Raw genomic sequence first — 26279 nt, forward strand, 5'->3', positions numbered from 1 at the left:
ATTTAATTTCAAATAAGATCTCTGATTAATGAACTGAATCAATTCTGCAGTTCTCTGCAAACTTGGACATCTGGACAATCCCCAGCAGAAACAAAATGGTTCCATAACTGAGAAGGTTATTGAAGTCATGATTATTAGTTTCCATTATATTGGAACAGCACGAGATTTCTGGTAGAAGTACAAGGATGAGAGCATCCATTCTCCAAAGTTACATTTGATCACTCTGAATCAATTATTAACATTAGCACAATGTTGGGTATTTCTTTATTTTTACAAAAGAGCTGTGAAACCTTTACACAAGGAAGTACTTCAAGAATTCAGAACACATAACAAGACCTTACAAAGCACTTTTATAAATAGATGTAAGGCTCTAGCAGTCATTTTAAATCTAGCATCACAGCACTTTAGTCACATTCTGGAAATGAAAAATTCTTTGATTGTTACAAATTTGTCAGTAGTTGGCATTAACTACCATTGATACCACTAAATGGATAAAGACAAACTGTATATTAAAGGGCAAGTTATGTGTCATCATTAGAGAGTTTAAATAGAAACCTATCTACCACCAGTGGACTGTTACATTTGCAAGTCTTGACATTATTAATAATTACAATTAATTAGTTCAGTCACAGCTAGATTAGGGTGTACAGTTCTGGTCACCACAATACAACATGGAAGTGATAGCACGAGAGAGGACACAGAAGAAATATATAAGGATTGGAAAATTATTGGAATGAGTCGAGCCTAGCTAGACTGGGGTGGTTTTCTTTGGAGTGTAGGAATCTGAAAGGAGATTTAATTAAGCCATATAAAATTGTGCTGAATGTAGGGAAGTAAATTAGAAATGATCTGTTATCTTTATGAACAGATCAAGAACTCATAAGCATAGATTTAAGTTAATTGTTTAAAAGATTACGGAAGAGTTTAAAAAATATTATTTCATTCAATGGACATTAGGGATCTAAATTTCACTGCTTGAGAGGTAGAGGAAGCAGAAACTTTCAGCACATTTAAAAAAATACCTGGGTGAGCACTTGGAGTCATAACCTGCAGGGAAATGGAAATGGAAAGTGGTTTAACCAATGGCAGAATGATATCTTCTTTGTCATATGCTTCTATGATTCAATGAAGACCATTTTTATTTCATATTTATTTGTCAAATGTTAATGATGAGAAAGGATTAATTTCCATTTGATATATCCAGTTAAAGTGTCAAATTAGATATAAGGTTATTAGAAATGGATCGAGTTCATTCCACTCTGCACCAGCCATCTGTGAAATGCACAACTCCTGCACCTTTTTAAATTTCAGACCATTGATGGTGTGGTCTCTTGAAATTAAAACATCTTCTTAGTACCAGTTCAATCTGGATTGAGATTGAAGCAATTTAGTGATGTGAAAAATGGGTTGAAATGACAAACATCTGTTTAATTTATTTCACCAAAGTGGTGTTTTATTGTTAATGTTGTATAGTAATAATGCTGCTAATTGGGCTGTGCAGACACAAGCTTATCAAACAATGTTCATGCTCAAAGTGTGCCCACAACTTGCTTAACATTATAGACAGAGTGTAAAGATGGTGGTGTGAGCTTCTTTTGTTTTGATTGTTTCAGTAGTTCCAATTTCTTTGGGGGAAATAATCTGACTCTCTTTCCATCTACTGAACTCATCAAATATAAACTTTTCTTGGTGTTATCTCTGTCCAATTAGAGCCAAACATAGATTAGAAGTATATTGTAACTGGGACATTGTCACCTGAAACAATTTCAGAGGATCACTAAGTTAAGAAAGAAGCTCTTGTTATCAAAGCTTACTTTACCCACTGAAGTAACATCAACATTCCTAAAGTCAGATTATTCCATCTGTGGGATCTGATGTACTTTTAGATTCTTTATACTGTACTTAACTACAGCACACAATGTATCAAATAATGCTATAAAATAAATAGGATTATTGGCTTTGGACCAATTAAAGCAAAAAAAGTTTCAACATTCAATAGGTGAACAATACCCTTTTTAAATACTAAAATAAAAATTGCATTTTAACTCCCCTGAGCTCACCCAGCATTAACAAGAAAAACCTAAGTTCTGCCACATCCCAAAATGTACACTGGCTATATAGAGTGCACAATTCTTTGAGCTAATGTTTGGCTATTCAGTCTGGAGAGTTTGCATCTAACTCATAGCAGTCAGCGAGTCCTGGTCATTGCTGTTATTCCGCTGTTACAACTGTTGAAATGAGGAGTGGCCACCATCGAGGTCAGATGAAATATTCCTTCTTGCTCTCACTAACAGAGTCCTGCTCATTGGTGTTGGCCTTCAGTGTGGTGTCTACAGTCTCAGCATATTCTGCCCCCTTTGATTCATTGGTGCGGTATGTGCCTTTATGCTTGTACAACAAGTGCCCCATAATTGCCATGAGGCAGAGGGTGACAAAGATCACCACCGCTATCACACCTGCAGGGAGAATGAAAAATTTAAGTTGGAGATGCAAGTGAAGTGTTAGTACAGCAGTAGATATGACAAGTCTCAATGATAAATTATACAACCAAGCAAATAATGTGAAAATCAACAGTGAACATCATACCTTAAGTTAAACAAGACATTTCAAAGGGTCAAGTGCAAGGCACAAAACATGCTGGAGAATTGTAGCAGGTCATGCAGCGTCCATTGGAAGTAAATGTTTTGGGCCTGATATCTTTCCTGCAGTTAGGTGACCAAAACTGCATGCAATACTCCAAATTTGACCTCACCCATGTCTTATACAACTTTACCATAACATTCCAACTCAATACATTGATTTATGAAGGCCAATATGCCAAAAAGCTTTCTTTACAACCCTATCTACTTGTAATGCCTCTTTCAGGAAATGATGTATCTATATTTCCAGATCCCTCTGTTCTACCACACTCCTCAGTGCCCTATCATTTACCATGTATGTCCTTTCTTGGTTTATCTTCCAAATGCAATACCTCACCCGTATCTGCATTAAATTTCATCTGCCATTTTTCAGTCCATTTTTCCAGCTGGCCCACATTCCTTTGCAAACTTTGAAAGCTTTCCTTGCTGTCAACAATGCCTCCAAACTTAGTGTCACCTCCAAACTTGCTGATCCAATTTACCACTTATTCAATTGATATAGATGACAAGCAACAATGGTTGCAACATTGATCCCTGAAATACACCACTAGTCACATGCCTCTAGTCTGAGAAGCAAGTTTCTCCAACGTATGTGTATATTGAACATAATATCTTGGATATTTTTTGCAGAAAATGAACTACATTAACTTTGTAAAAAGGCAAATATTTTGAGTATCGGCATCATATTTTCACAGGAGTGATGGAAGTACGATGCTACCTCCTGCAAGAAATCCACTTGTTATGGAAGGGAGGGACTTCATTTAAATCATTTGTTTTTTGCAATGATATTTTCTTTGTTCTCTTCATTCCTTTCCCCTTTGTGTTCCTTTTCTCGCTTTTTCAACTCTCACGAGAAGTTATTGACCTGAAATTTTAACTGTTTCACTTTTCACTGATGCAGTGATGTCAGTGATGTTTTATAGCGCATGTGACCCCGTGAAAGAGAATATGTGGGATCATTTTACCTCATCTGGGCTCTCTTGCCTAATAATGGTAATCTATATTGAGATGAATTGTATAAAGCTCACTTTGTCTAGCTTGGGAACTCTAACTTTCCAGATTTTCCATTTAAAAAGTGTCTCTTATTAGAGGATCTTTTATTGCCCTTACGGACAATGTCTCCTTCCTTTGTGGAACTGGGAGGGAGGCATTGTAGCACAGACTTAGTACTATGCTATTACAGTACCAGCGACACTGGTTCAAATCTTTTTGAATCCACTTTTTGTCAGGAGTTTGTGCATTCTCCACTTGACCAGGTGCTATGATTTCTTCCCATGTCCCAACATCATATGGATTAGTAGGTAAATTAGTCACATGTGTGTATTTGGGCAGCGTGGTCTCACAGACCTGAAGGGCCTGTCACTGTGCTATATTTCTATAAAACTATGATACTACAGGGGTTCTGCTGGAATATTCCTCCAAAAGCTTTCTTCATCCACCTTCCCTGCTAGTTTAGGCTGGCTTCAGGTTTTGAATCTCTTTGTTCCTCTTCTCCAGCACTAGAAGATGTCTGCATAATGTCAGGCTTTGCACAACTCAACATGATGATGTCTTCACACCTGCTGAACATGTCGTGCCAGGCACTCCTAGACTGATGAAGTTACCTTAGTCTTAGTGGAGCATTGGGCTTTTCAACATTGATGTTTGCACTCAGATGCCCCTCATTATATCGCTGCTCAGCCAACATTACAGTTCTGAGAATTGGTGAGAAGAGCCAGGGAAATAGAAGACAGTCATTTCCAATGTCGGCAGTGCAGTCCCTGAGGAGGTGTGCAATCCAAATGTACCATCAGAAAAAAACTCTCCCGTGAGCCAAGAACCACTCTGCATTAAGAGAGTGGAGACTTTTGTGTTCAGGAAAAGATATGAATTATGAATGGGAATGGCGTTTGCAGGAGCTGAAGGAAATCACTGCCACCACACCGAATGTCTTTAACGACTGTTTTTAATTCAAATTCCGTGCACCCCTTTAAAGGCAGCATGAGCTCAGTCACCTGGTGCATTGTGATGCCATAATCGCTGCCCAGGGTGTGCGCTGGAAGGGATGCTGGAGTCAGAGAAAACCTCTGACGACGCCATTTCCCCATGGCTGCCCCACTACATGGCAATACAGCGGGGCCGGTTCACCATGAAGATGTGCGCCGCCACATGGGATTCATTACGGCCACACATGCAGTCAATGTTTGCCTGCACTTGTGGAAGCTGAAAATGTCAGCAAATATCACTGTGATTTCACTGGCTCTTCACCATAAAGGAAGAAGAGCTAATTTCTCTACAAGTACAGTGCCTCAGATGGTGCACCAAGCAACACGTTGTAGGCGTGTTAGAGATCTGTTAGAGGATCGTGTGGTAAGGAAGCTGTCAATATGACAATGACATCCACAGAGAGCCCAATCTAGGCGTAAAGGTGCAGCTAAAGATCTTTCCACAGAATACCACATGTTTGTGTCAGTGGAAAACATGGTTCTGTAAAAATATTGTTAACCACACCACACAAAGGATTCTAGAAATGGACTCCTAACTCTCAAGGTTTTCAACATGCCCAGCAAATCCATAGCTCCCTGAAAGTGGCCACATAAAAAGATTGAGAGGTAAAGCATATTGCAGTTTTCCTTCATTGGAAAGGCATTGAGTGTGAGAATAAAGATGGCATGTGGTAGCTATACAAAACTTGGATTGGGCCACATTTGTAATATTGTGTGCAGTTTCTAGTCACCCAATTACTGAAGGGTATGGAGGCTTTGGAAAGGGTACAGAACAGACTAACCAGAATGCTGCCTGGGTTATAAGGTATTGGTTATCAAGAGAGATTGAAATCACTTCTTTTATTTCCTTCAGAGAATTGGAGGCTAAAAGAAGACCCAATAGAAGTTCATAAAATTATTTGTAGGTCAGAATCATTTTCTCAGGGTAAAATGTCAAGTGTTGGAGGATTTATGTTTAAGGTGGGGGGAGGATTTAAAGGAAATGTGCGGAGCTAGTTTTTATACAGAGTGGTAAGTGTTTGGACTGGGCTGTCAGGTTAGTGATAGGAGCTGATATAATGGAAACATTTGAGATCTCTACATGGACACATGAATATACTGGGATAGAGGGGAGTGAATCATATGTAGTCATGAGGGATTTAGTTTAATTTGGGGATTATGCTCAGCACAGATTTCATGCCATGAAGACCCTAATCCTCTGCTGTTCTATATACTCTGTTGCCCTAATAATGACAATCAATGATCTGCCAAAGGAACAGGTCAGGCAGCATCCGTGATTAGAAGTGATCAGTCAACGTTTTGGCTTAGGGTCATCATCAAGACAATTGCCCTCTGGTTCTATGACCAGTTGCTCACCTCCTGCACTTTCAGCTGCCCTCCAGCTCTATGACTTGCATGTACTGCCTGCACCTCCTGCAGCTCATTAATTGCTCAACATTCCAGGATCTGCAAATTTTGTGTTCTCTATTGTCTAACCTACGCCCTCTGCAATAGATGGGTCTTAGTGATGTATGTAGAGCAGCCATTATCAACAATGTCCCCCACCCCGACCACTCCTCCCACCCCGAGGGCCATAACACATTTAAGAAAAAGCCTTTTTTTTTCACCTCATAATGTTCAGGCGGAATGGTTAGTATAGTCCAGTGGTTCTCAACCTTTTTTCTTTCCACTCACATACCACTTTAAATAATCCCTATGCTCTGTGATGAGTAAGGGATTGGTTAAAGTGGTATGTGAGTCGGAAGGACAAATGCGACTGAAATATTTTGCTTGAGAAAAATTGCCATTGGCCCATTTCCTTTAGAGTTATGAAACCCTGCACATAACGAGTCAATTAGGTATGATTAAAACAGTGGTTTCCAAACTTTTTCCTTCCCACCCACATACCACCTTAAGCAATCCCTTACTCATCAAAGAGCACCTATGGTATAAGGAATACATAAAGTGGTACGTGAGTGGAAAGAAAAAGGATGAAAACCGCTGGTGTAGTGGTTAGCACAACGCTGTTACCGTGCCAGAAATCAAGACCAGGGTTCGATCCTGTGCTGTCTGTAAGGAGTTTGTATGATCTTTCCCTGTCTCTGGGTGCTCCCATTTCTTCCATTGTAGATTGGGTATAAATGATTGGCATGGGCTCAAGGATCAAAAGGGCCTGATACCAAGCCCTATGTTTAATTTTTTTAAAATAGTAACAGAACTATTTTTTTAATGTTTTCCATGTAGTTGGTAGGAGAGAAATACTGAAGAAATCAAAATTTGATTGCTTCACAGGAAAGGGGGCAGAGTAGGGGAGCCTGAGACCAGTCCACCAAAGCTCTCAGTATAACCTCTAACGTAATCAGTGTCATTGCCAAGAAGCGTGAACAGCCTGCAGTGAGATCTAAAACCAGTTAATCCCCATAAATGGCCCCTTGCATTATTTTCTTCCTGTGGTATGGTCAGTGATGGATGAATGAATGAAGGTCACAGGTTGCCCCTGTAAACAGTGATTTATGTCAACAAAGGAGGTGACATGGTACACATAAGGTGCACATATAACAAAGGTAACAAAACTGTCAGAGGTACTGAGGTGAATTGTAGAAGGGCTTCATCCTATTTCAGGATGGATATGCAGAAAGGTTCACTATTGTGATCTATCCCAGTTAAAACCACTTTACTACATGAATGGGTCTTTAAAAAAAAAGACATTGTTGGATCCATTTTCTCAGTCTTAAAAATGAGGTTCTGTAGTGTGCATGCTACCCGAAGTAAGAACAATGCACACACATTCGAGTCGAAGTAGAAGACTGATTTATTGTACTGCTAGCTCTACTAATATTCCCTCCTTACCTCTGATAACAGGAGTGACATCATCATAGCGCTGGCCTCTGATTGGCCGGTGATCCTGCCATTGCCTACTGTTTCCTGCCGTGCAGTACGATGATGGGACAACGGCCATTAGTCCCTGCGGGGTCCTTGCCATTGCTGCATCTGCAGGCGATTTTGTGAGCTGGGTCACGACTTGGATTGCAGGGCACTACACGACCCCCCTCCACACCCCACTCCCCCAAGGAACTGGCAATTGGACTGTCCATTGCTGCTTTGGATGGCTTACCTCTGCGTTGCGGGGGCTGAGTCTCGACTGGCTGGCTAATATCTACATGGGCTGGTTTCAGGCGGTCGAATGTTGACCCATTGTGCCTGATGACTCTGTACGGCCTCTCATATGGCCATTGGTGGTGTGCCCGGTGTGCCCCCCTTAGCACAAAAACATTCAAAGATGTGCAAGTCCTTGGGGACGAAAGATTTGGGCTGGCAGTGCAGTGGGGGCTGTGGAGGACTTTGGTACCCAGTTTTTCCATCCACTGTTTCAATGCAACTGGAGGAGTTTTTGGATCTTTGGCAGTGGCCGACAAACCTCCAGGATTACAAGGGTGCGCCGTAGACCATTTCTGCTGCAGAGAGGCATTAAAATCCTCTTTTGGAGTGGTGCGTATATCAAGGAGGACCAAAGGCAGTTCATCCATCCTGTAGGGCCCCTTGAGCCAGGCCATCAGGGTTGCTTTTAAATGTCTGTGGCACCGTTCCACCACCCCGTTGGCCTGCGGGTGATATGCTGTGGTATAGTGGAGTTGGGTTCCCAACAGTTTGGCTGGCACTGCCCAAAGCCACAAGGTAAACTTGCTCCCTGTTGGAGCTGAAATATTCTGGAACTCCAAACCTGGACACCCAGGTGTTGATTAGTGCCCTGGTGCAGGTCTCCGTGGTTGTGTCAGCCATTGGGACCACTTCCAGGAACCTAATAGAGTGTTCAATCATAGTGAGAAGATATCTTGCCCCCATGGGAAACCGGTAGTGGCCCCATGATGTTGACGTGGACGTGGCTGAACCTATGCCGTGCTGGCTCAAAAGTCTGGGGAGGTGCTTTAGTGTGAGTTTACACCTTGGATGCCTGGCAGAGCATACAGGACTTGGCCCACTGACTGACCTCTTTGCAGAGCCCGTGCCAGATGAACCTGGCACGTAGTTCTTTACCATAGTTCTGATGGCCGGATGCACCAGCTTGTGCACCACGTTGAAGCCCTGCCGCCTCCAAGCTGCTGGCATGGTGGGGCAGGGCTTGCTGGTGGAGATATCACAGAGGAGTGCCTGGTTGCTGGTGGCGATGACAACATCCTTCAGTGACAGCCCGGAAAGTGCCATCCTGCAAACTGGGATCTCAGGGTCGTCATGTTGTGCCCTGGCTAGGGCTGAATAGTCTATGACCTGGGATAGGTCTACAAATTCAAATGGTGCGATAGGAGAGTGTATTGACCACCATGTTGCTCTTATCGCCGATGTGTTGGATGTTCATGGTGAATTTGGACACATAGAAAGGTGCCTCTGGTGCCTAGCTAACCACAGATCAGACACTTTGTAGAAGGCAAAAGTCAGTGGTTTGTGGTCTATGAAGACCTTGAATTATCAGCCTTCCAGAAAATATCAGAAGTGCCTAACCGCCAGGTACAGCGCCAATAGCTCCTGGTCAAAGGTGGTGTATTTAAGTTCAGGAGTCCTGTTAAAGGCGGCTAGGGGCTGCCATTGCCCAATTAGTGTTCAAGGACCCCTCCGACCACTGTGCTGGATGCATCTACCATGAAGGCAGTTGGCACCTCCAGTCTGGGATGAACCAGAAGTGTGGTGTTAGCCAGGGCATCCTTATGCTTCTGGAATGCCTCCGAGAACTCCTCATCCCAGGAAAAGTCTTTATTTTTGCCTGCCATGAGCACAAAAAGGGAGTGCATGATCTGAGCTGCTACCAGTATGAATCTATGGTAGAATTTAATCATACCAGTGAACCCCTGCAGTCCCTTTAAAGTGCAAGGTTTTGTGAACCGCTGAGCGGTCTCCACTTTCTTGGGCGATACGATGCCCCAGGAAGTCAATTATGTCCAGCTCAAACTGACAACATGGTGGGGTTAATGGTCAGCCCAAACTCCTGCAGGCAGGTGAATAGTTGTCTGAGGTGGGTCATGATCTCTGAATGGTCGTAGCTGGCAATAAGGATATTGTCCAAGTAGATGAACGTGAATGGGAGATCCTGGCCCACCACGTCCATTAGCCACTGAAAAGTTTGAACAGCATTCTTAGGGCATCCTCGTGAATTTGAACAGTCCGTAGTAAGGTTTATATAACGGTTTTGTGTATGTCCTTGGGATGCACTGGAATTTGATGATAATCCCTGATTAAATTGATCTTTGAAAACCCCTGTGGCCCTTGTAAGTTGGTGGTAATGTCTTGGATATGGGGCACGGGTATCAGCCCAGTATGGGTGGCCTCGTTGAGGCGTCAGTAATCTCCACACAGCCTCCACCCTCCTGCTGCCTTCGGGATCATGTGTTGTGGGGAGGCCCAGGGGCTGTCCATCACAACACTATCCCCAACTCCTCCATTTTCTTAAATTTCTCTTTGGCGAGGGAAAGATTTTCTGGAGAAAAGCAGAACACCCTGGCATGAAATGGGGGCCCTTGATGAGAATGCGGTTCCTTACTCCGTGCTTTGGTTCTGCGGAGTAGAATTGTGGTGCCACGATTGTGGGGAACTCTGCCAGGATGCATGTGTAGCCATCGTTGGATAGCATGACGCAGTTGAGGTGGGGGGCCGGTAGTTTGGGTTCACCAAGGTGCATCATTTGAAAAGTTCTGGCATGCACCAAACTCTGCCCTTTTAAGTCTACCAGCAGGCAGTGGGTGCGCAGGAGATTGGCTCCCAGGAGCAGTTAAGCCACTGACATGGCAGTAAAAGTTCACTTAAATTGGTGGCCAGCAAATCGTAGGGGCACAATGCGGGTGCTGTAAGTTCATATAGAAGTGCAGTTCACTCCCCTCAGTGCCAGGCCTGGCTTTACGCTCCAGGTGTCATAGGCCATGGAGGGAAGGACACTTATTTCAGCACTGGTGTCCACAAGGAACTGCCTTCCCAACAGAGAGTACCATGCATGGAGGAGGCTGTCACGTTGGCCATCTGACACAGCCATTAACGAAGGGTGGGCAGCATTGACGGGCCACTGCACCCCATCGTTGATGATAATAGCAATGTAGCTGGGTATGGGGGTCTACTTACCTTTCCGTCTGCTGTGGCCTTTTGCCGGCTGGTGTTGGGGCTTAGCGATCTGTTCCACCGAGGTGCCGTTTTCTTTCTTTGCTCTCCAGAGCACGTCCGCCCAGGTTGTGACATTCCTCAGGTCGCTGAAGTCCTTGTCAACAAGCAAGTGTCAAATATCCTCAGGCAGCTGCTTCAGGAAAATCTGCTCAAAGAGCAGGGAAGGGTTGCAGCCCTCAGCGAGTGCAAGCAACTCGCTCATGAGGGTGGAAGGGGCCCTGTCCCCAAAATCGTCCATGTGCAGCTTGTGGTGATATAGCCCAAAAGTGCGGGTTAGTAGCTCTATCAGGGCACTGTAATTGGCTTGCTCCAGAGACTGCCGTAGAAACTCACAACCCTCGCTGCCATGTCTTAGTCGAGTGAGCTCACTACTTAGTAGTAGTGGGGGTCATCATCAGTAATTTGTCAAGGGTGGAACCGGACCTCGGCCTGTTCGACCCACATGTGTGGCTGCGACACCCAGAACGTTGGCAACTTTTGCAAGACAGTGTGGCGAGCTGCTTGGTCCGTCATCTTGAGGTCCAACTGCCAGTTGGACCTGTCGGGCTCACCAATGCAATGTGCACACAATGCAAAGTGTGGAGTAAGGATGACATACACACAGTCGAGCCGAGGTCGAAGACTGATTTATTGTTCCGCCAGCTCTGCTGAGATTCACTCCCTGCCTCTGATGACAAGAGTGATGTCATTGCAGCTCTGGCCTCTGAATGGCTGGTGTCCCACCATTGCCCACTTTTTCCTGCCGCGCGGAAGGTCATGTTGGACAACGGCCATTGGTCCCAGCAGAGCCCTCGCAATTGCTGAATACGCTGGTCATTTTGTGACCCGGGTCACGACTTGTTTCGCGGGCCACAAAATTACAAGCTAATTGAATTGGACTATTCATCTTCTGCAACAATAGACCTTAACTGGTAGTCTTTCTGGAACTGACAATTTTATTTTGCTTGCAGCAATATCTGAAGGAAGAGTGGATAAATGTGGCTATGTCATGGCAGCCATCCAGTTTGTAGCTCAACTCTCCAGAAATCAAACAAAAGAGGTGTACCCCAGCATTCACTGAGAGGCTCTATGATGGATGAAGGAATAGAGGCAGGAAACAGTGTAATGTTTATCAGTCATTCAGATAGATAAAAACTTATAGAGTATGAACCAGATGTAAAAGAAACTAGACTGGGTAGACTAATTGGTTAGAATGGACAGGTTGGGTAGTGGGACCTATTTCCAGGTTGTAAAATTCCAGGAATCAATGGCAAAGTGAGAGAGAGAGGAGAGGGAAGGAGGGAGGGAGAGAATGCATGTGTAAGAGAGAGAATGTGTGTGTAGTGATGATTGCATGTGCTGGCTGGCCCTTCTACCTTGGCTCCTCCCTTAGTCCTACCCATGTGACCCCAGGCCATAAAGGTCGAGTCCCCTCTCCTTCCCGCTCATTCCAAGCCTTGGACCTGGGCCAGCAGTCCCTGGTACAATAAAGCTTATTGTTCCCCTCAGTCTTTGTCCAAGTCATTATTGGGGCTACTGATAATGCCCAACAATTTATTGTACTAGATTTTGGAGGTCTCCAGTAATGGAGAAATTGCTGTGCCCAGAACGGCTAGAAATTGACCCCCAAGTCCCAGGTTCTTCAGTGCTCTTCAAGCAATGGATGAACAGCTTCAACAACTTCCTCGACACTGCTGCTGAGGTGGTCGACTCCGATGAAAAGTTGAAAATCCTTCAGGCACCAGTCGGCCAGAGGGCCTTCCTGACCATCCAAGGCAGTGCGACCTACAACGAGGCGATGGCTGAGCTACGGGCGCTGTACAAGCCTAAAGTGAAAGTGGTATACTCCCATTACCTGCTGGCATCCAGAAAACAACAGCCTGGTGAGTCCACTGAAGAATTTGTCTGGTCCCTTGTCACACTGGGAAAAAACTGTTTGAGGGGAACCCACGGCCACTATATCCCTAACCCAGTGAGTGGAAGAACTGATTCGAGACACTTGCGTGTCGGATCTGAGGTCAGATTGTATCCAGCAACAACTCCTCAATGGGCTATCTCCGTATGTTTCACCACGACGAGGGCCTTAGGCCTGGGAATCTGTATCGGGCGCTACTGACCCGACCATGGCTGTAATCACGCCGATGCCATCGTCGAGATGCAACTTCTGTGGGCAGTCCAAGCATTTGCGATGTCTCTGCCCCGCGAGAGGGGCTACATTTTCAGGCTGTGGGAAGAGGGGACATTACCAGAAAGTCTGCAGGTCCTGACCACAGTCCGGGAGCAGTGTGGCCTGCGTTCTTGAGGAGCTTCTGGCGCTGACCTCGTGCACAGTAAAGGGTGTACCATCTTGTCGGCCATCGCTCCCAACCTCAGCACTTCGGCCCAGTGCCCCAATGATGTCACTTTCGATAGCCACGACTCCTTCACTTTCGATAGCCACGACTCCACTTCCGCCTTCTTCCTCATTGAACATTGCGTGGTCAACATGGAGGTCGCCATCTTGGGAAGGCCTCCCCGCCACCACTGATGATGAAGGGATGCCTATCCTGGCATCGGTCACCCTGAATCAAACCAGCCCTCACCTGGTCTCGAATTCCATGATGTGGATTGGGGTGAATGGGCATAAAACAAACTGTCTTTTTGATAGCGGCTGCACGGAAAGCTTCATGCACCCCGACGTGGTCCAGAGACTCTCCCTCCCGGTCTGACCCATGAGTGGGACGCTTTCAATGGCTGCAAGGGACCAATAGACCAGTATCCGGGGATATTGTGTAGCGTTCCTTATGGTGGGGGGTGGGGTAGTGTTAGAACGATTTTGTATTGTTAATTTTGCCTCGCCTCTGCGCACTGATCATCCTGGGCCTTGACTTTCAGAGTCAGTTCAGGAGCATGACTATGGCATTCGGGGGACCCCAACAACCGCTGACCGTCCACAGCCACCAGTCCCCGGCACTACCTTGTGGTCCCAGCACACAGCCACTGGCACCATCCTGCAGGCTCAATACCCAGTCTCCGGCACCATCCTACAAACTCACCACGCTACGGGTCCCCCCCCCCCCGTCACTATTCACGAACCTCACCCCAGATTGCAAACCAATCACCACAAAGAGTAGGCGCTAAAGTTCAGAGGACATGCAGTTTATCCAGGTGAGGTTCAACGACTCCTGGCAGAGGGGATCATAGCCCCTAATACCTGTCCCTGGAGGGTGCAGGTCCTCATGGTCAGAGGTGTGGGCAAGCCCCAGATGGTAATTGATTATAGTCAGACCATCAACTGTTTCACCCATTTGGACATGTACCCACTTCCCCGTATAGCCGACTTGGTCAATAAGGTCGCTAAGTACAGAATTTTTTCAACCATTGACCTCAAGTCGGCCTACCACCAACTCCCACTCCATCCAGCTGATCTAATATATACTGGCTTTGAGGTAGACAGGAAGCTCTTTCACTTCCTGCAGGTGCCTTTCAGGGTTACTAAAGGTGTTTCTGCCTTTCAAAGAGTGATGGACTGGATGGTGGAGGAACACAGGCTGACGGCGGCATTCCCCTACCTCAACAATGTCACCATCTGCAGCCATGATCAGCAGGACCACGATGCGAACCACACAAAATTCTTGCATTCAGCCAAGTCCCTCAAATTGACGTACAACAAGGACAAATGTGTGTTCAACATGGAGCACCTGGACCTTCTTGGATGCGTTGTGGCACATAGTGTAATTGCACCCAACCCAGACTGCATGCGACCCATCATGGAGCTCCCTGTCCCAAACTTCCTGAAGGCGCTTAAGAGGTACCTGGAGCTGTTTTCATATTATGCTCAATGGGTGCCCAGCTACACCAATAAGGCCCACCACCTAATTCATACGACCACCTTCCCATTATCAGCGGAAGCCCAGGCTGGTTTTGAACAAATTAGAGGAGACATTGCAAAGGCCACGACGCATGCTGTGAATGAATCTGTCCCCTTTCAGGTGGAGAGCGATGCCTTTGATGTCGCACTGGCCACCACATTAAACCAGGCAGGCAGGCAGGCCGGTAGCATTTTTTTCCCTCACCCCGCAAGGTCCCGAACTCCAACACTCCCCCGTCAAGAAGGAGGCTCAAGCTATTGTTGAGGCAAGGCGCCACTGGCAACACTACCTGGTCGGTAAGAAGTTTACCCTGTTGACTGACCGAGGGCAGTGGCCTTCATGTTCAGTGCCAAATAACAAAATAAAATCAAGAACGACAAGATTCTGAGGTGGAGGATAGAATTGTTTATCTACAACTATGACATTTTGTACCAGTAGGGTAAACTCAATGACCCCCCGGGGGTCCCAAGGGACGTGCGCCAGTGTGCATCTCAACCATCTCCAGATCCTACATGACCACCTATGTCACCCTGGGGTAACAAGGTTGTATCATTTCATCAAAATGCGAAACCTCCTGTAATCCGTAAAAAATGTCCAGTCCATGACCAGATGCTGCCAAATCTGTGCAGAGTGTAAGCCCCAGTTCTACCAGCCAGAAAAGGCACACCTCATCAAGGCCACCTGCACTTTTGAATGACTCAGTGTCGATTTCAAGGGCCCCCTCCCAACCAAAAATAGGAACGCCTACTTCCTGACGATGGTGGACGAATTCTCCAGGTTCTCCTTTGCAATCCCCTGCCTGGATATGACCTCAGCTACAGTCATCAAGACCCTGAACAGCATCTTTACTCTGTTCGGGTACCCCGACTACATCCGGGGGACCTCGTTCATGAGTGAAGAGCTGCGGCAGTAATTTTTGGCCAGAGGCATAGCCACCAGCAGAACCCGAGAGGTAATGGCCAGGTGGAGAAAAAGAATGGCACCATCTGGAAGGCGACACTCCTGTCCCTCAGATCTAAAGAATTGCCAGTATCCCGCTGGCAGGACGTCTTGCCCAAAGCCCTCCATGCCATCTGGTCTTTACTATGCACCGCTACTAACACCACCCCACATGAATGCCTCTTCGCTTGTCCTAGGAGATCGGTGAATGGTTCCTCCATCCCTCCCTGGCTGACCACCCCAGGGCCGGTTCTGCTTTGGAAGCACATCAGGGGCCGTAAGACGGACCCATTAGTTGATGCGGTGCACCTCATACATCCAAACCCTCAAAACGCATTTGTGAGGTACCCAGATGGCCATGAGGATACTGTGCCAATACAAGACCTGGCAAGGGCTGGAGATTCTGAGACTGCCTTGCTGGCTACTGACCACACCACAGACCCTTTTGTGCTGCATCAGAGCATGACCCTGGAGCCTGAGCTGCCTGCCTTGCAGCTGGATGTCTAGGGATCTACCCCCCATGCAGCAGAAAAGGACCTCCCAGCACTATGGGAGTCCACTGCTGACAACCCTTTTCAGACAGTCCCTGCAGTGGATGCTCCCCTCCCCAGAGGAGCACCGTATGGACACGCCGGTCCTGTGGCGGTCCGGCAGTCAGAGGAGGCCACCTAAGCGGCTTAACCTCTAGCTGTTGGGGGGTTGGGGGGGGGGTGCTTTGTACTGCTGCTGTTGTGTTACTGTATTGTTGCTGTTACTATGGTTATTGTATCACCCATCCCCTCCTCCCCCCCCCCCCCCCCCCCCCGGTTGTTGATTGTTTTCCGATGGGTTCCATTTTTTTTAAAGGGGAGGTGAATGTAGTGATATGATTGTATGTGCTGGCTGGCCCTTCCTCTGGGTGTCCTTCTACCTTGGCTCCTCCCTTAGTCTTACCCATGTGACCCCGGGCCATAATGGTAGAGTCCCCTCTCCTTCCTGCTCATTCCTAGCCTTGAATCTGGATCAGCAATCTCTAGTACAATAAAGCCTATCGTTCCCCTCAGTCTTTGTCCGACATTATTGAGGTTACTGATAGCACCCAACAGTGTGTGTAAGAGACAGAGAGTTAAAGAGAGACAGAGAAAGGAAGAGTGTGTGTCTGTGTGTGTGTGAGTGCGTGAGTGTGTGTGTGTGTGTGTGTGTGTGTGTGTGTGTGTGTGTGTGTGTGTGTGTGTGTGTGTGTGTGTGTGAGAGAGAGAGAGAGGGGGAGGGATGAATTAAACTGTCTTTTTCTCTGTACCCACATAGTTTTTGATTGCCTATATGTAGGCTGCATGTCTACAATTCTGTAAAATAACCTTTAAAAATGATAATGGTTAAAAATTGTTGAGTTGGTAAAAACAAGCCCTCAGAAAGAATGTGAAGTAGTGGATTGTATACACATAGAATTTCATATCAATATGCTGATTAGATTAGTTTGAACAGAAATGCTGGGAAATTTTAAGATGCATTCAGTACTTGAAAAGTAACTCCATTGTTAAAATGTAATTCCACTGAACTGGTTCTCCACATGACTTCCACTGAAGTGTAACTATTTATATTATATTTGATTGCCTGGAATATAATTCAGAATTATAGCATTTGCAATTATAATTGCATCAACCAACTCCGATGATTCCAAACACCAGAAGGGAATAGAGTTGCTTTGTTTGCTCATTGTTGAACAAAAAACAGAAATTTCAGTTGTTTATGACAAGCAGGGTTTTACATTAAAGAAAAGATGTCTCAACCATGAAGATACTAATCAGTCACCACAATTCATTCTGCATTGGATACAGAGTTGCAGAATCTTTCTTAGAATATGCCTGCTTTAGATCAGAGAAAAGGGGAAAGGTGTCTGAGTGTCTGCTGTTATAAGAACGTTACTGAAAATAAAGCTATTTGACAATTGAATAAGAAATTCTGTCTTGTCATTTACTAAAAATCCTATCTACATATTTGCACAACTTTTTGTAGAATCGGGAAGAAAGGGGGCTCTACCAGTATACAATTATGGGAAAGATATCAACAAGGTAGAGAAAGTGCAGAGAAGATTTACGAAAATGTTACCTGGGTTTCAGCATCTAGATTTTAAAGAAAGATTGAGCAGATTAGGTCTTTATTTTTTGGAGCATAGAATGTTGAGAGGAGATTTGATAGAGGTATTTAATATTATGAGGGGGATAGATAGTGTTGATGTGGATAGGCTTTTTCCATTGAGAGTAGGAGAGATTAAAACAAGAGGTCATGAATTAAGGGGCCAAAGTTTAGAAGTAACCTGAGGAGGAACCTCTTCACTCATAGAGTGGTGGCTGTGTGGAATGAGCTTTTGGGAGAAGTAGTGGGGGCAGGGTCAATTTTGTCATTTAAGGAAAAATTGGATAGGTATATGGATGGGAGGAGAATGGAGGGTTATGGGCAGCATGCAGGTAGGTGGGACTAGAGGAGAAGACTTAGTTCAGTGTGGAGTAGAAGGGCCAAAATGGCCAGTTTCCGTGCTGTAATTGTTATATGATTATATATATATATATATATATATATATATATATAATGGTGACCCACAGTTTTTTTTTGACTCTGATAACTGTTTTCCTTGGTGCAAATATCAGAAGATTCAAGATTATTCGCAATTGAAAGACGTCTCCACAAAAGGACATGGGTTCACAGGACATGAATTACATGACAGAAAAGATCTTCCCCAGAGCAGGCTGGGAGTCATTTCAGCTTGTGATTTTATGCAGATTCCACATTGAGTCTAATCATTGCAGCAGGGGATTCATCTGTTATTCTCTGCTTTCCCAAATAGAACCATGACTTGGTAAAATCCCACGACTTGGCCTGCTCAGGTTCATGCTGATCCCCACTCATTAATTAACCTTGCATTCCTGCTGCTTCAGAGACAGTGGGTCAAGGTTCAAATCCAATTCCAAATACCTGAATGCAAAACTGCAAGCTGAATTTTTAATAAAACACTCAGCAACTGGTCCATTGCTGGAAGTTCTCTTTTCAGAGATGTTAAATCAAGTGACTAAAAGTCAAAGGTGTTTCATCAGCTGCAGAAGATCAAAAACTTAAGAGAATGCAACAATGAGATATGAAGAGAGAAATTAAACATACAAATGTGCTGGAGAAAGTCAGCAGGTCATGAAAAGTCCATAGGAAATAAAATGTCACCAATGTATGAGGCCTCGGCATAAGCAAAATCAGGCAAGTGCCTGAATGAAAAGTTGGGGGTGCAGGGGGGTGGTGGGGGGAGGAGAGGAGAGGAGAGAGGAACGTACCAGGGAGGAGAACAGGCTAACAGGTAGGTGGATATAGGTGGGAGTGTGGAAGAGAAAAGGCTGAGAAATTATAGGGAAAAAGTGTAGCTCTCTTATCGGAGAGGGAAGGGAAGCTGAAGGAAAGGAGAGAATTCCACAGTTTGGAGATGAGCTAATTGAAGGCATGGCCACCACCCGTGGTGTGATTAAATTAAGGAATGTGCCAGATGCCCAGGATTATTTGGTTATGGAGATCTTTGGGGATTTCAAGAGGATTAAGTAATTACAAGGATAGGAAGAGGTAACAGTAAAATAATTTTAAGACTGGGATGAATATTTTAGAAAATTCACAGAAAACTCCATTGCCTTACCTCCAATCACAGCTAAATCACTTCTGATTGATTTTTTATAAGGTTCCCCCACATCGATTGCCCCTGAATGATCTGCATTTGAACAAAAATTCAAAGTTAGAGATGAGCACAATACAGCTGTTCAAACAGCATATTCTTCTTCTTCGTCTTTTAACAGAGCCAGGTGCAAAACTCCCTTGTTTTGCAGTCCATATTTTTTTTTAACCTTTTAAGCATGTTTGTTTTTTTTTCTTTCACATTTAAGATGAATCACATTAAGAATGAGAATACAATGAGTGTAGCAATTAGTGACCATGGTTCAAATCTGGCACTGTCTGTGAGGTGTTTGTATGTTATTCCCGTGTCTGCATGCGTTTCCTCCAGGCGCTCCAGTTTCCTCCCACATTCAAAAGATGTACAGAGCTAGTAGGTGTATTTGGGTGGCATGGGCTCTTGGGTCAGAAGGGCTTGATTCTATGCTGTACCTCTAAATTAAAAAAATAACCATCTAAAAATTAGGAGCAGGTCTCTAAATTGGACCAAGTTAATCCCAGCAGATGCTCACTTTACTTGACAGCATAAGATTCTTCTGCAAAAGCCAAAAAAAAAATTTCTTCTTTCAATTAGCAATACACATATAAGGGTCTTCCCTTGACTGGGGAGACAACATGGAAGACCTGTTTGACAAATACTCTTCAATCTGCATGTAACTGAGCATTTATTTAGTGACTAATTTAGATTTCTAGTCTAATTCCTACTAGACACAAGGTCGACCAGTTAGTAGAGCAAAGCATGCAATCTAGTTGCACAAGAACAATTGGTACAGGAGAAGGCTACTCACTCTTCAGGCCCCTTCCACCAGCATGATAATACGCAATCTATCTACTCCAGGTCTAAATTCCTCTTTAGGGACAGTTCCCTAAAGCCTTTGACTATCCATTCTTTCAAAAACATAGCAAATTGCACTTAAACTATATTCCACAGTATTCTGAGCCAAAGAGAATTGAAGAAATTCACTATCCTCTGTGAGAAGAAATTTGTATGCACCTCTGGTTTAAGAATCCTGCACTTATCTTCAAACCATTTCTCCTCATTTAAGATTCTTTAACCAATGCAAATACCTCAACATCTACTCTCTATTCCGCCTTTCCTCTTTCCTCTGTCTCCTTTCACAGAGCCAAGATCAATTATTACCTTTCCTCTTATGATATACAATTGACTCCTTTTGTCTGTACTTCTCCCCCTCCCATTCTTCTCCCTTTCCTTCCCCAACCTTTAATTCAGACACTGTGTTTCTTCACTCACACCTTGAGGAAGGGCTCAGGCCCGAAATGTCAGTAATAGATTGTTACCTCCTATGAATGGAGTGAGACTGCTTGAGTTCCTCTTTTTGACTATAATCACAGCATCTGCAGAATTTAGTGCTTCACATCTTGCTATCTTTTTCACAAAGATCACCCCTCAATTTTTTTTAAATCTTCCAAGGAATATAGGTCCAACAATTTTAGTTGCTCTCTTGTTCCAGGAATTTGTGTCGTGAATCTCTTCTGGATTGTGTGCAACCCTTGAAATTAAATGTTAAGCAGTGTATTGTAACGTTCTTTTGAAATTCATCCCATTGATTTCCAGAAAAAATAGAGATTTGGAGGCAGTACATCATACATTGATGCAACTATATTGTGTGTTGAATGATACAACCAGAGATAAATCTCATTGCAACCTCATGATCGTTTAATTGGACAGTTTATAATATTCCAACCACATTCCACAAATCCATGGCATTAACATCAACTTCTCCTATTTCTGCCAGCCTATTCCATGTTTTTCTTCTTTCTCCATCCCTCTGCTTCTTTCCTCCAGATCTCTGTCCCCTTCCTTCTCCTTTCACAGAACCATCCCCTGATCATCCTCTTTGATGGTGTTCCCTTGCTCCTTTATCTGCCTATTACTTTCTGCCTATGGGATGAGTTGCTCCCCCTACGCACCCCCCACCTCATTTTGCCTGCCTACATTTTGCTCATAACAATGAAGAGCTCAAGCCCAAAACATTGATATTGTGTCTTTATCTTTGCTAATATAGAGTTCACTGTTTGACCTGCTAAGTTTCTCCAGCTTTGTGTTTTTACTTCAATCATGAGATCTGCAGGCTTTCATATTGTTCCAATTTTCCAGCAGTTGCAGACTCCTTATTTACCATCTTATGTGCCATGTCTAGTAGTGCAGTTGTTCACTTTATTAAAATAGGAAACCCTTCCTGAATCTGTAAATTTCTCCTTGATCAATGCCAAAGAATTTTGATATGCAACACATATACTCCCTGACTTCCAACTTATGAGCCTTATGTCCATCTGCAGATACATCTGAAATTTTCTTCTTAAAAAGTAAAGAAAAAAAAATACAAACCTTGAGAGATTACGGAAAAAATCGGGTCTATCTATGATGGCCACCGGCCAACCTCTCGAAAGAACTGGCCTTGGTGGCCACCATGTAGGCTTGGTGGTAACCAGGGGAAATATTTTACTACATTTTAACTCTTTTTGTCCCATTTTTTTCTAATTCTTTTGCTTAATTTTCTGACGGTCAGTCAGATTTTAGAGACCAATAGAGTCAAGCAGGGTGCTCAGGGTCCGCAGCCACAGAGAGAATGTGAAAGATTCAGAAATAGAGAACAGAAGGAAATCGATCATTTTATTCTTCAGAATCACAGATGGAGCAATTCCCTGACATATATCCATTCCGAGATACAACCAGAATGTTCCAGAATGGAACACGGACATATGTCAGAGAGTACCTGTACCGTGATCATATTTTGCCATTGATTTTAAAAGACTTTTTTTTGTTGTTTGCCATGAAAAGCATTTACCAATTGGAGTTGGCTTCCCAAGACTTTATGAGAAGAGATTAGGCTGTGTATAGTAAGATATCACTCTTTATCATTAAAGTAAGAATAAAATCAAGGTCTTTATTCATTCCAGTGTTACAAACTAACAACCATTTAAAATTTTGTTTGGGATTAAAGGAACTTCGCTAGCACTAACAAAGGAACAGCAATGAAAAATTCACCAGACAATGGTAAATTCTTATTAAACTATTAATAACATAACATTTCTTGCTTAACTCTAAATTTAACCCCACCATGCACAAATGTAAATGTGTGGGTGTAATAAAGTCCCACTCTGAAAAGTCAATTTTTAAAACTTCAGCATAATTTTGTTATGTCCTCAGTTGTATCATCGGAGGTCTTAATAAACACTCAGAAAAGCTTGTAAGTTTAGAGCACAAACCTTTACTCACATTTCAGGTTACTGGTCATGTATGAATACACTTCGCACTGAGCATGTTCACCACTCAGTGTGATGTGGCTCTTACAATGTATCTCACTGAGCATGCTCACCACTCAAGCATGATGTGGTTCTTACAGTCTTGCAGTGTTCATGCTCCAGCATAAAATAGTCCAAAGTTTTCTCTGTATATAACAAGGTCTTGAATTTTCAGTTCAGAAATAATTGAACATCATATGTTCAAGCCTCTTAAAACTCAAAATTCTTTTGATGAGTTGTCCTTAAAGAGATGCTCTTTAAGCAGAAGTGACCATCTTTTGATCCACCAATATATCTTCTGTGAAAAGGAGAATTCAAGTCCTCTCTTCCCAGGATCAAACCTACTTCTTTTGAATGAAGTCTTTGGAATCTGTTTTCTAAACAGACAGTCAGAAGTAGGCTTCTCTTTTGAAGTCTACTTATTCTATGTCCTCCTTATTAGGTGTAACTCATAGGCAGCTTTTCTACTTATGTTAAGAAATAATGTTGTTGTTCAGTTCCGCATCTTAACAGAATGGCGTCTTTCCTTAAACTGGCTTATTTATCTCTCATTATCTCTCAAGTAACATAGTATGTGACACCATTTCTGTCTTTGAAGTTCATAAGGTCTTTTGACACAGATATGCTAAAAGCATTTAAGTCCACTTACTCATAGAATCTAAATAATTAACATGATTGGATGGTTCTTTTCTGCTTCTGGGGTGTCTGCCCACATGGACACAAAATGACTGTGCATTTACACAGGTGCTTCTGAGATAACACCTATTGTTTTCAGTATCTCAAAGCCATCATAAATCCTTTCATCTTTTTGATTCCAACTTCAATCAGCACCCATTTTTGTCTCAAATTGGTTTCTATCTTCCATCTCAAAGAACCATGTTTTTTAAAATGCTATTGTGTTTAAAATTGTATTCTGTTGTCTTTGTGCCCCTTTAACAACCTAAAACTAACTTATTCAACCATGTCGAGATGAAAATATAGTTTTAACATTAAACTAAGGATTAATTGCAGCACATTTGTCACACCAGTCAGTTGTAGACTGCAGAACTGTTTATCCCATTAAAGCAAGACACTCGGCAAATGATACTGTGTTACGGGCAGATGATTTTTCATGAATAAAAAAGGTAAATCCACATTTCAATTTGGAATATTTATAAATGAATAGAATTCCAGCAACTGATGACATAATTATAGCAAAGCCAATTTAGTTGCTATTGATTTATTTTAAAATTAAATTGATAATGGTTATTGTTAATACCAGTATTTAGACTTTTCTTTGTCTTGAGCCCAAAAGATAGTGATTCAAAGAGAGACAAATTAAACACTTCAACTTTTATAAAATGCAGGTTAGTTTTGTGAAAATAAGAATAGGAATGAAAATAGAAACACTCAAACACAAAACAGTACAGGACAGAAACAGACCCTTCAGCTCACAATGACTGCACTGAACACAACACCAAATTAAATGATATATTTGCTGTTTGAGATGGTAAATATCTATTCATTGCATGTTCATGTGTCTAGCTATAAGCATCTTAAACACTATTATCAACTCCCATCACGATACCTGGCAGCATGTGTTATGGGAGCGCGCAGGCATGCGTGAAGTTATGTACATGGAGTTACATAGTATGATAAGGTTCAGTTTGGCGCCATCTTAGCCTGAATACAGGTGCTTTCAGCTTCTCTCAAATGACATTATTTTTAAAGGGAAAATAAACGACAAAATGGTGACGAGGATTAAAACATCCACTATCCAGATGGCGGGATCAAGAGGATTTTGGGGAAAAGGACTTTGGAGGTGAAAATCTAGTGAAAAAGGAACAATGACAGGAATTATGTCAAGCTGTAAGACAAAACAAAAGGAAGATATTCAAGAGGAAGACAACAAACAAAGAGAAAAAGAGAAAGTGAGTAAGGGAGAGAGGAAGAGAAAAAGAAAGATAAATAAAAGGAGAAAGTGAGAGAGAAACAATAATGTGAGAAAGTGAGCTAGATGTCCAGTGAGGGGCCAAACAGCCAGGACAGGACACCCATAGAGAGACTGGGCAGCCAGGATTGGGACTGCCAGGACAGTCGGGTCAGGACGCCCATCGAGGGGTCGAGACAGCCCGGGAGGGGGGAAGGGCGAGACAGCCAGGGTCCAGGACAGCCGGGGGCCAGATGCTGATTGAGGGGGTCAGACAGCCAGGACCAGGACCGCCGGAACAGGATGTCAAGCAAGGGGACACCCAGCAAGGGACTGAACAGCTGGGGGCCAGATGACCAGGGGGAAGCTAGACAGCTGGAACCAGTTGCTGGACACCCAGCACTAGACAGCTGAAGCCGCACGCTGCCAGCCCAGAGGATGATACGGAAAAGAGATACACTAGCCAGTGTAAGTCACCTGTCTCAATGCAGCATTTTCCTATCTTTGGAATATCTGGGAAGAGTTTGGAATTCCAGAAGATCAAAGACTGCAAAGAACAGAAGTTTTTAAAAGGCATGTTGAGGGACTTTTGGATATGATGATTGCAGAGGAAGAAAATTTAAGGCAGGGGCTGAAAAAGAGCATTGCTTTGTCCTGAAAGAGCTCCATGCAGTGTGTCAGGAACTCAGTTTGGATGCTTGTCTAGAGGAAGATTGCACAATGCTGCAGCTGGAAAAAAAATTGCAAACATGTTTGGAGGTCTTTTTGAAGAAGAGGAAAGAAAGGATGACAAAATTAAAGTGTCTTAAGGAGGAAGATGAAGAGCTTTGTGATGCATTGGGTACAACAGGTTACTCCATTGATTATGATGCTGTCCCCAGTGTTGAACTAAATGCATTTTGTCAGCACATTGCTTCACTTAATGAAGAAAAGGAAAGCAGAAGGGCTGAATTTGTAGAAACAAAGAAACTTAAATAATTTAATGTCTTCAGGGCACTTAAGGCAGATGAGATTAACTTTAAAATTTTCAAGGAAATGAGAAAAGTGATGGGAAAACTCATGAGATGGAAGAATAAAGATAAGGAAAAATGAAATGGAACATGAGTGAAGGAAATGGCAATGAGAGGAATAAGATAAGGCAAGTAGGAAACAGAAAAGGAGAAAAGGTTGATGGGAAATGTTTGAAAAACTTGGATGACAGGGAATCTAAACGAGAGTCACTGGAGGAGAGCTTCAAGCACACAAGATGGAGATAACCATTCAAAATCCACCACACAGACGAGAAAGATCAATAGAGGATCGAAGTGAGGAGGATGATTCTTTGGCAATTAAACCTCCTCAACAAACCTCCAAAAAAGTTGAAAAGTCATACTCCGGTTCAGTGTTCATCATCCCCAAGAAGATAAAAGAGAGAAACATTCCCTCCAGTATATTTAAAATACTATATGCAGTGACTAAACGACTTTATTCAGTAAAACTCTCAGTAAAGAAAAAAATTGGTCCCTCTCTCCCCACCTTAAACACATGCCCTAGCGTACGTGACATTTTTATCCTGGGAAATGGTTCTGATTGCCTATCCTATCTTGGCCACTCATAATTTTATAAACTTCTATCAGGTCTCTCCTCAGCCTCCCACGCTCCAAACAAAAAAACCTAAGTGTGTCCGAACTCTCTACATAAAGTCTAGATTCAAGATTGATTTATGTCATTAAACAGAAGATGTGATATTACGTAAAATTCTCGCATCTCAGTTCCGACACCTAGTACCCCTTCAGCCGGTCTCCATCAACCCATAGGCTGCATGGGTTTCTCGCCTCGCATCACCAATAGCTTGTCTCCAGCCTATGAGCACCTCATTGTTCTGCTGCTGTGGTCACCTTCTCATTGTTTGTCTCCTCTGGTTCTCCTT

At 43.5% G+C, this 26279-nt stretch overlaps 1 protein-coding gene across 3 annotated transcripts in view; it reads right to left on the bottom strand.

The window, feature by feature from the left end:
- Positions 1–1426: 1426 nt before the first annotated feature.
- Positions 1427–26279, bottom strand: part of LOC138761905 (contactin-associated protein-like 5) — an 857011-nt gene continuing 832158 nt past the window's right edge. For all 3 annotated transcript variants that reach the window (XM_069934856.1, XM_069934855.1, XM_069934854.1), the window contains 2 exons: positions 19163–19234; positions 1427–2456 (listed from right to left, as the gene is read on the bottom strand). In XM_069934856.1, coding sequence (XP_069790957.1) covers positions 2260–2456; positions 19163–19234 — 269 coding nt within the window. In that variant the 3' untranslated portion in view covers positions 1427–2259. The remainder of the gene's footprint in view (positions 2457–19162; positions 19235–26279) is intronic.

The sequence above is a fragment of the Narcine bancroftii genome, chromosome 4, assembly GCF_036971445.1.
Source record: "Narcine bancroftii isolate sNarBan1 chromosome 4, sNarBan1.hap1, whole genome shotgun sequence".
Taxonomy (NCBI): Eukaryota; Metazoa; Chordata; class Chondrichthyes; order Torpediniformes; family Narcinidae; genus Narcine; species Narcine bancroftii.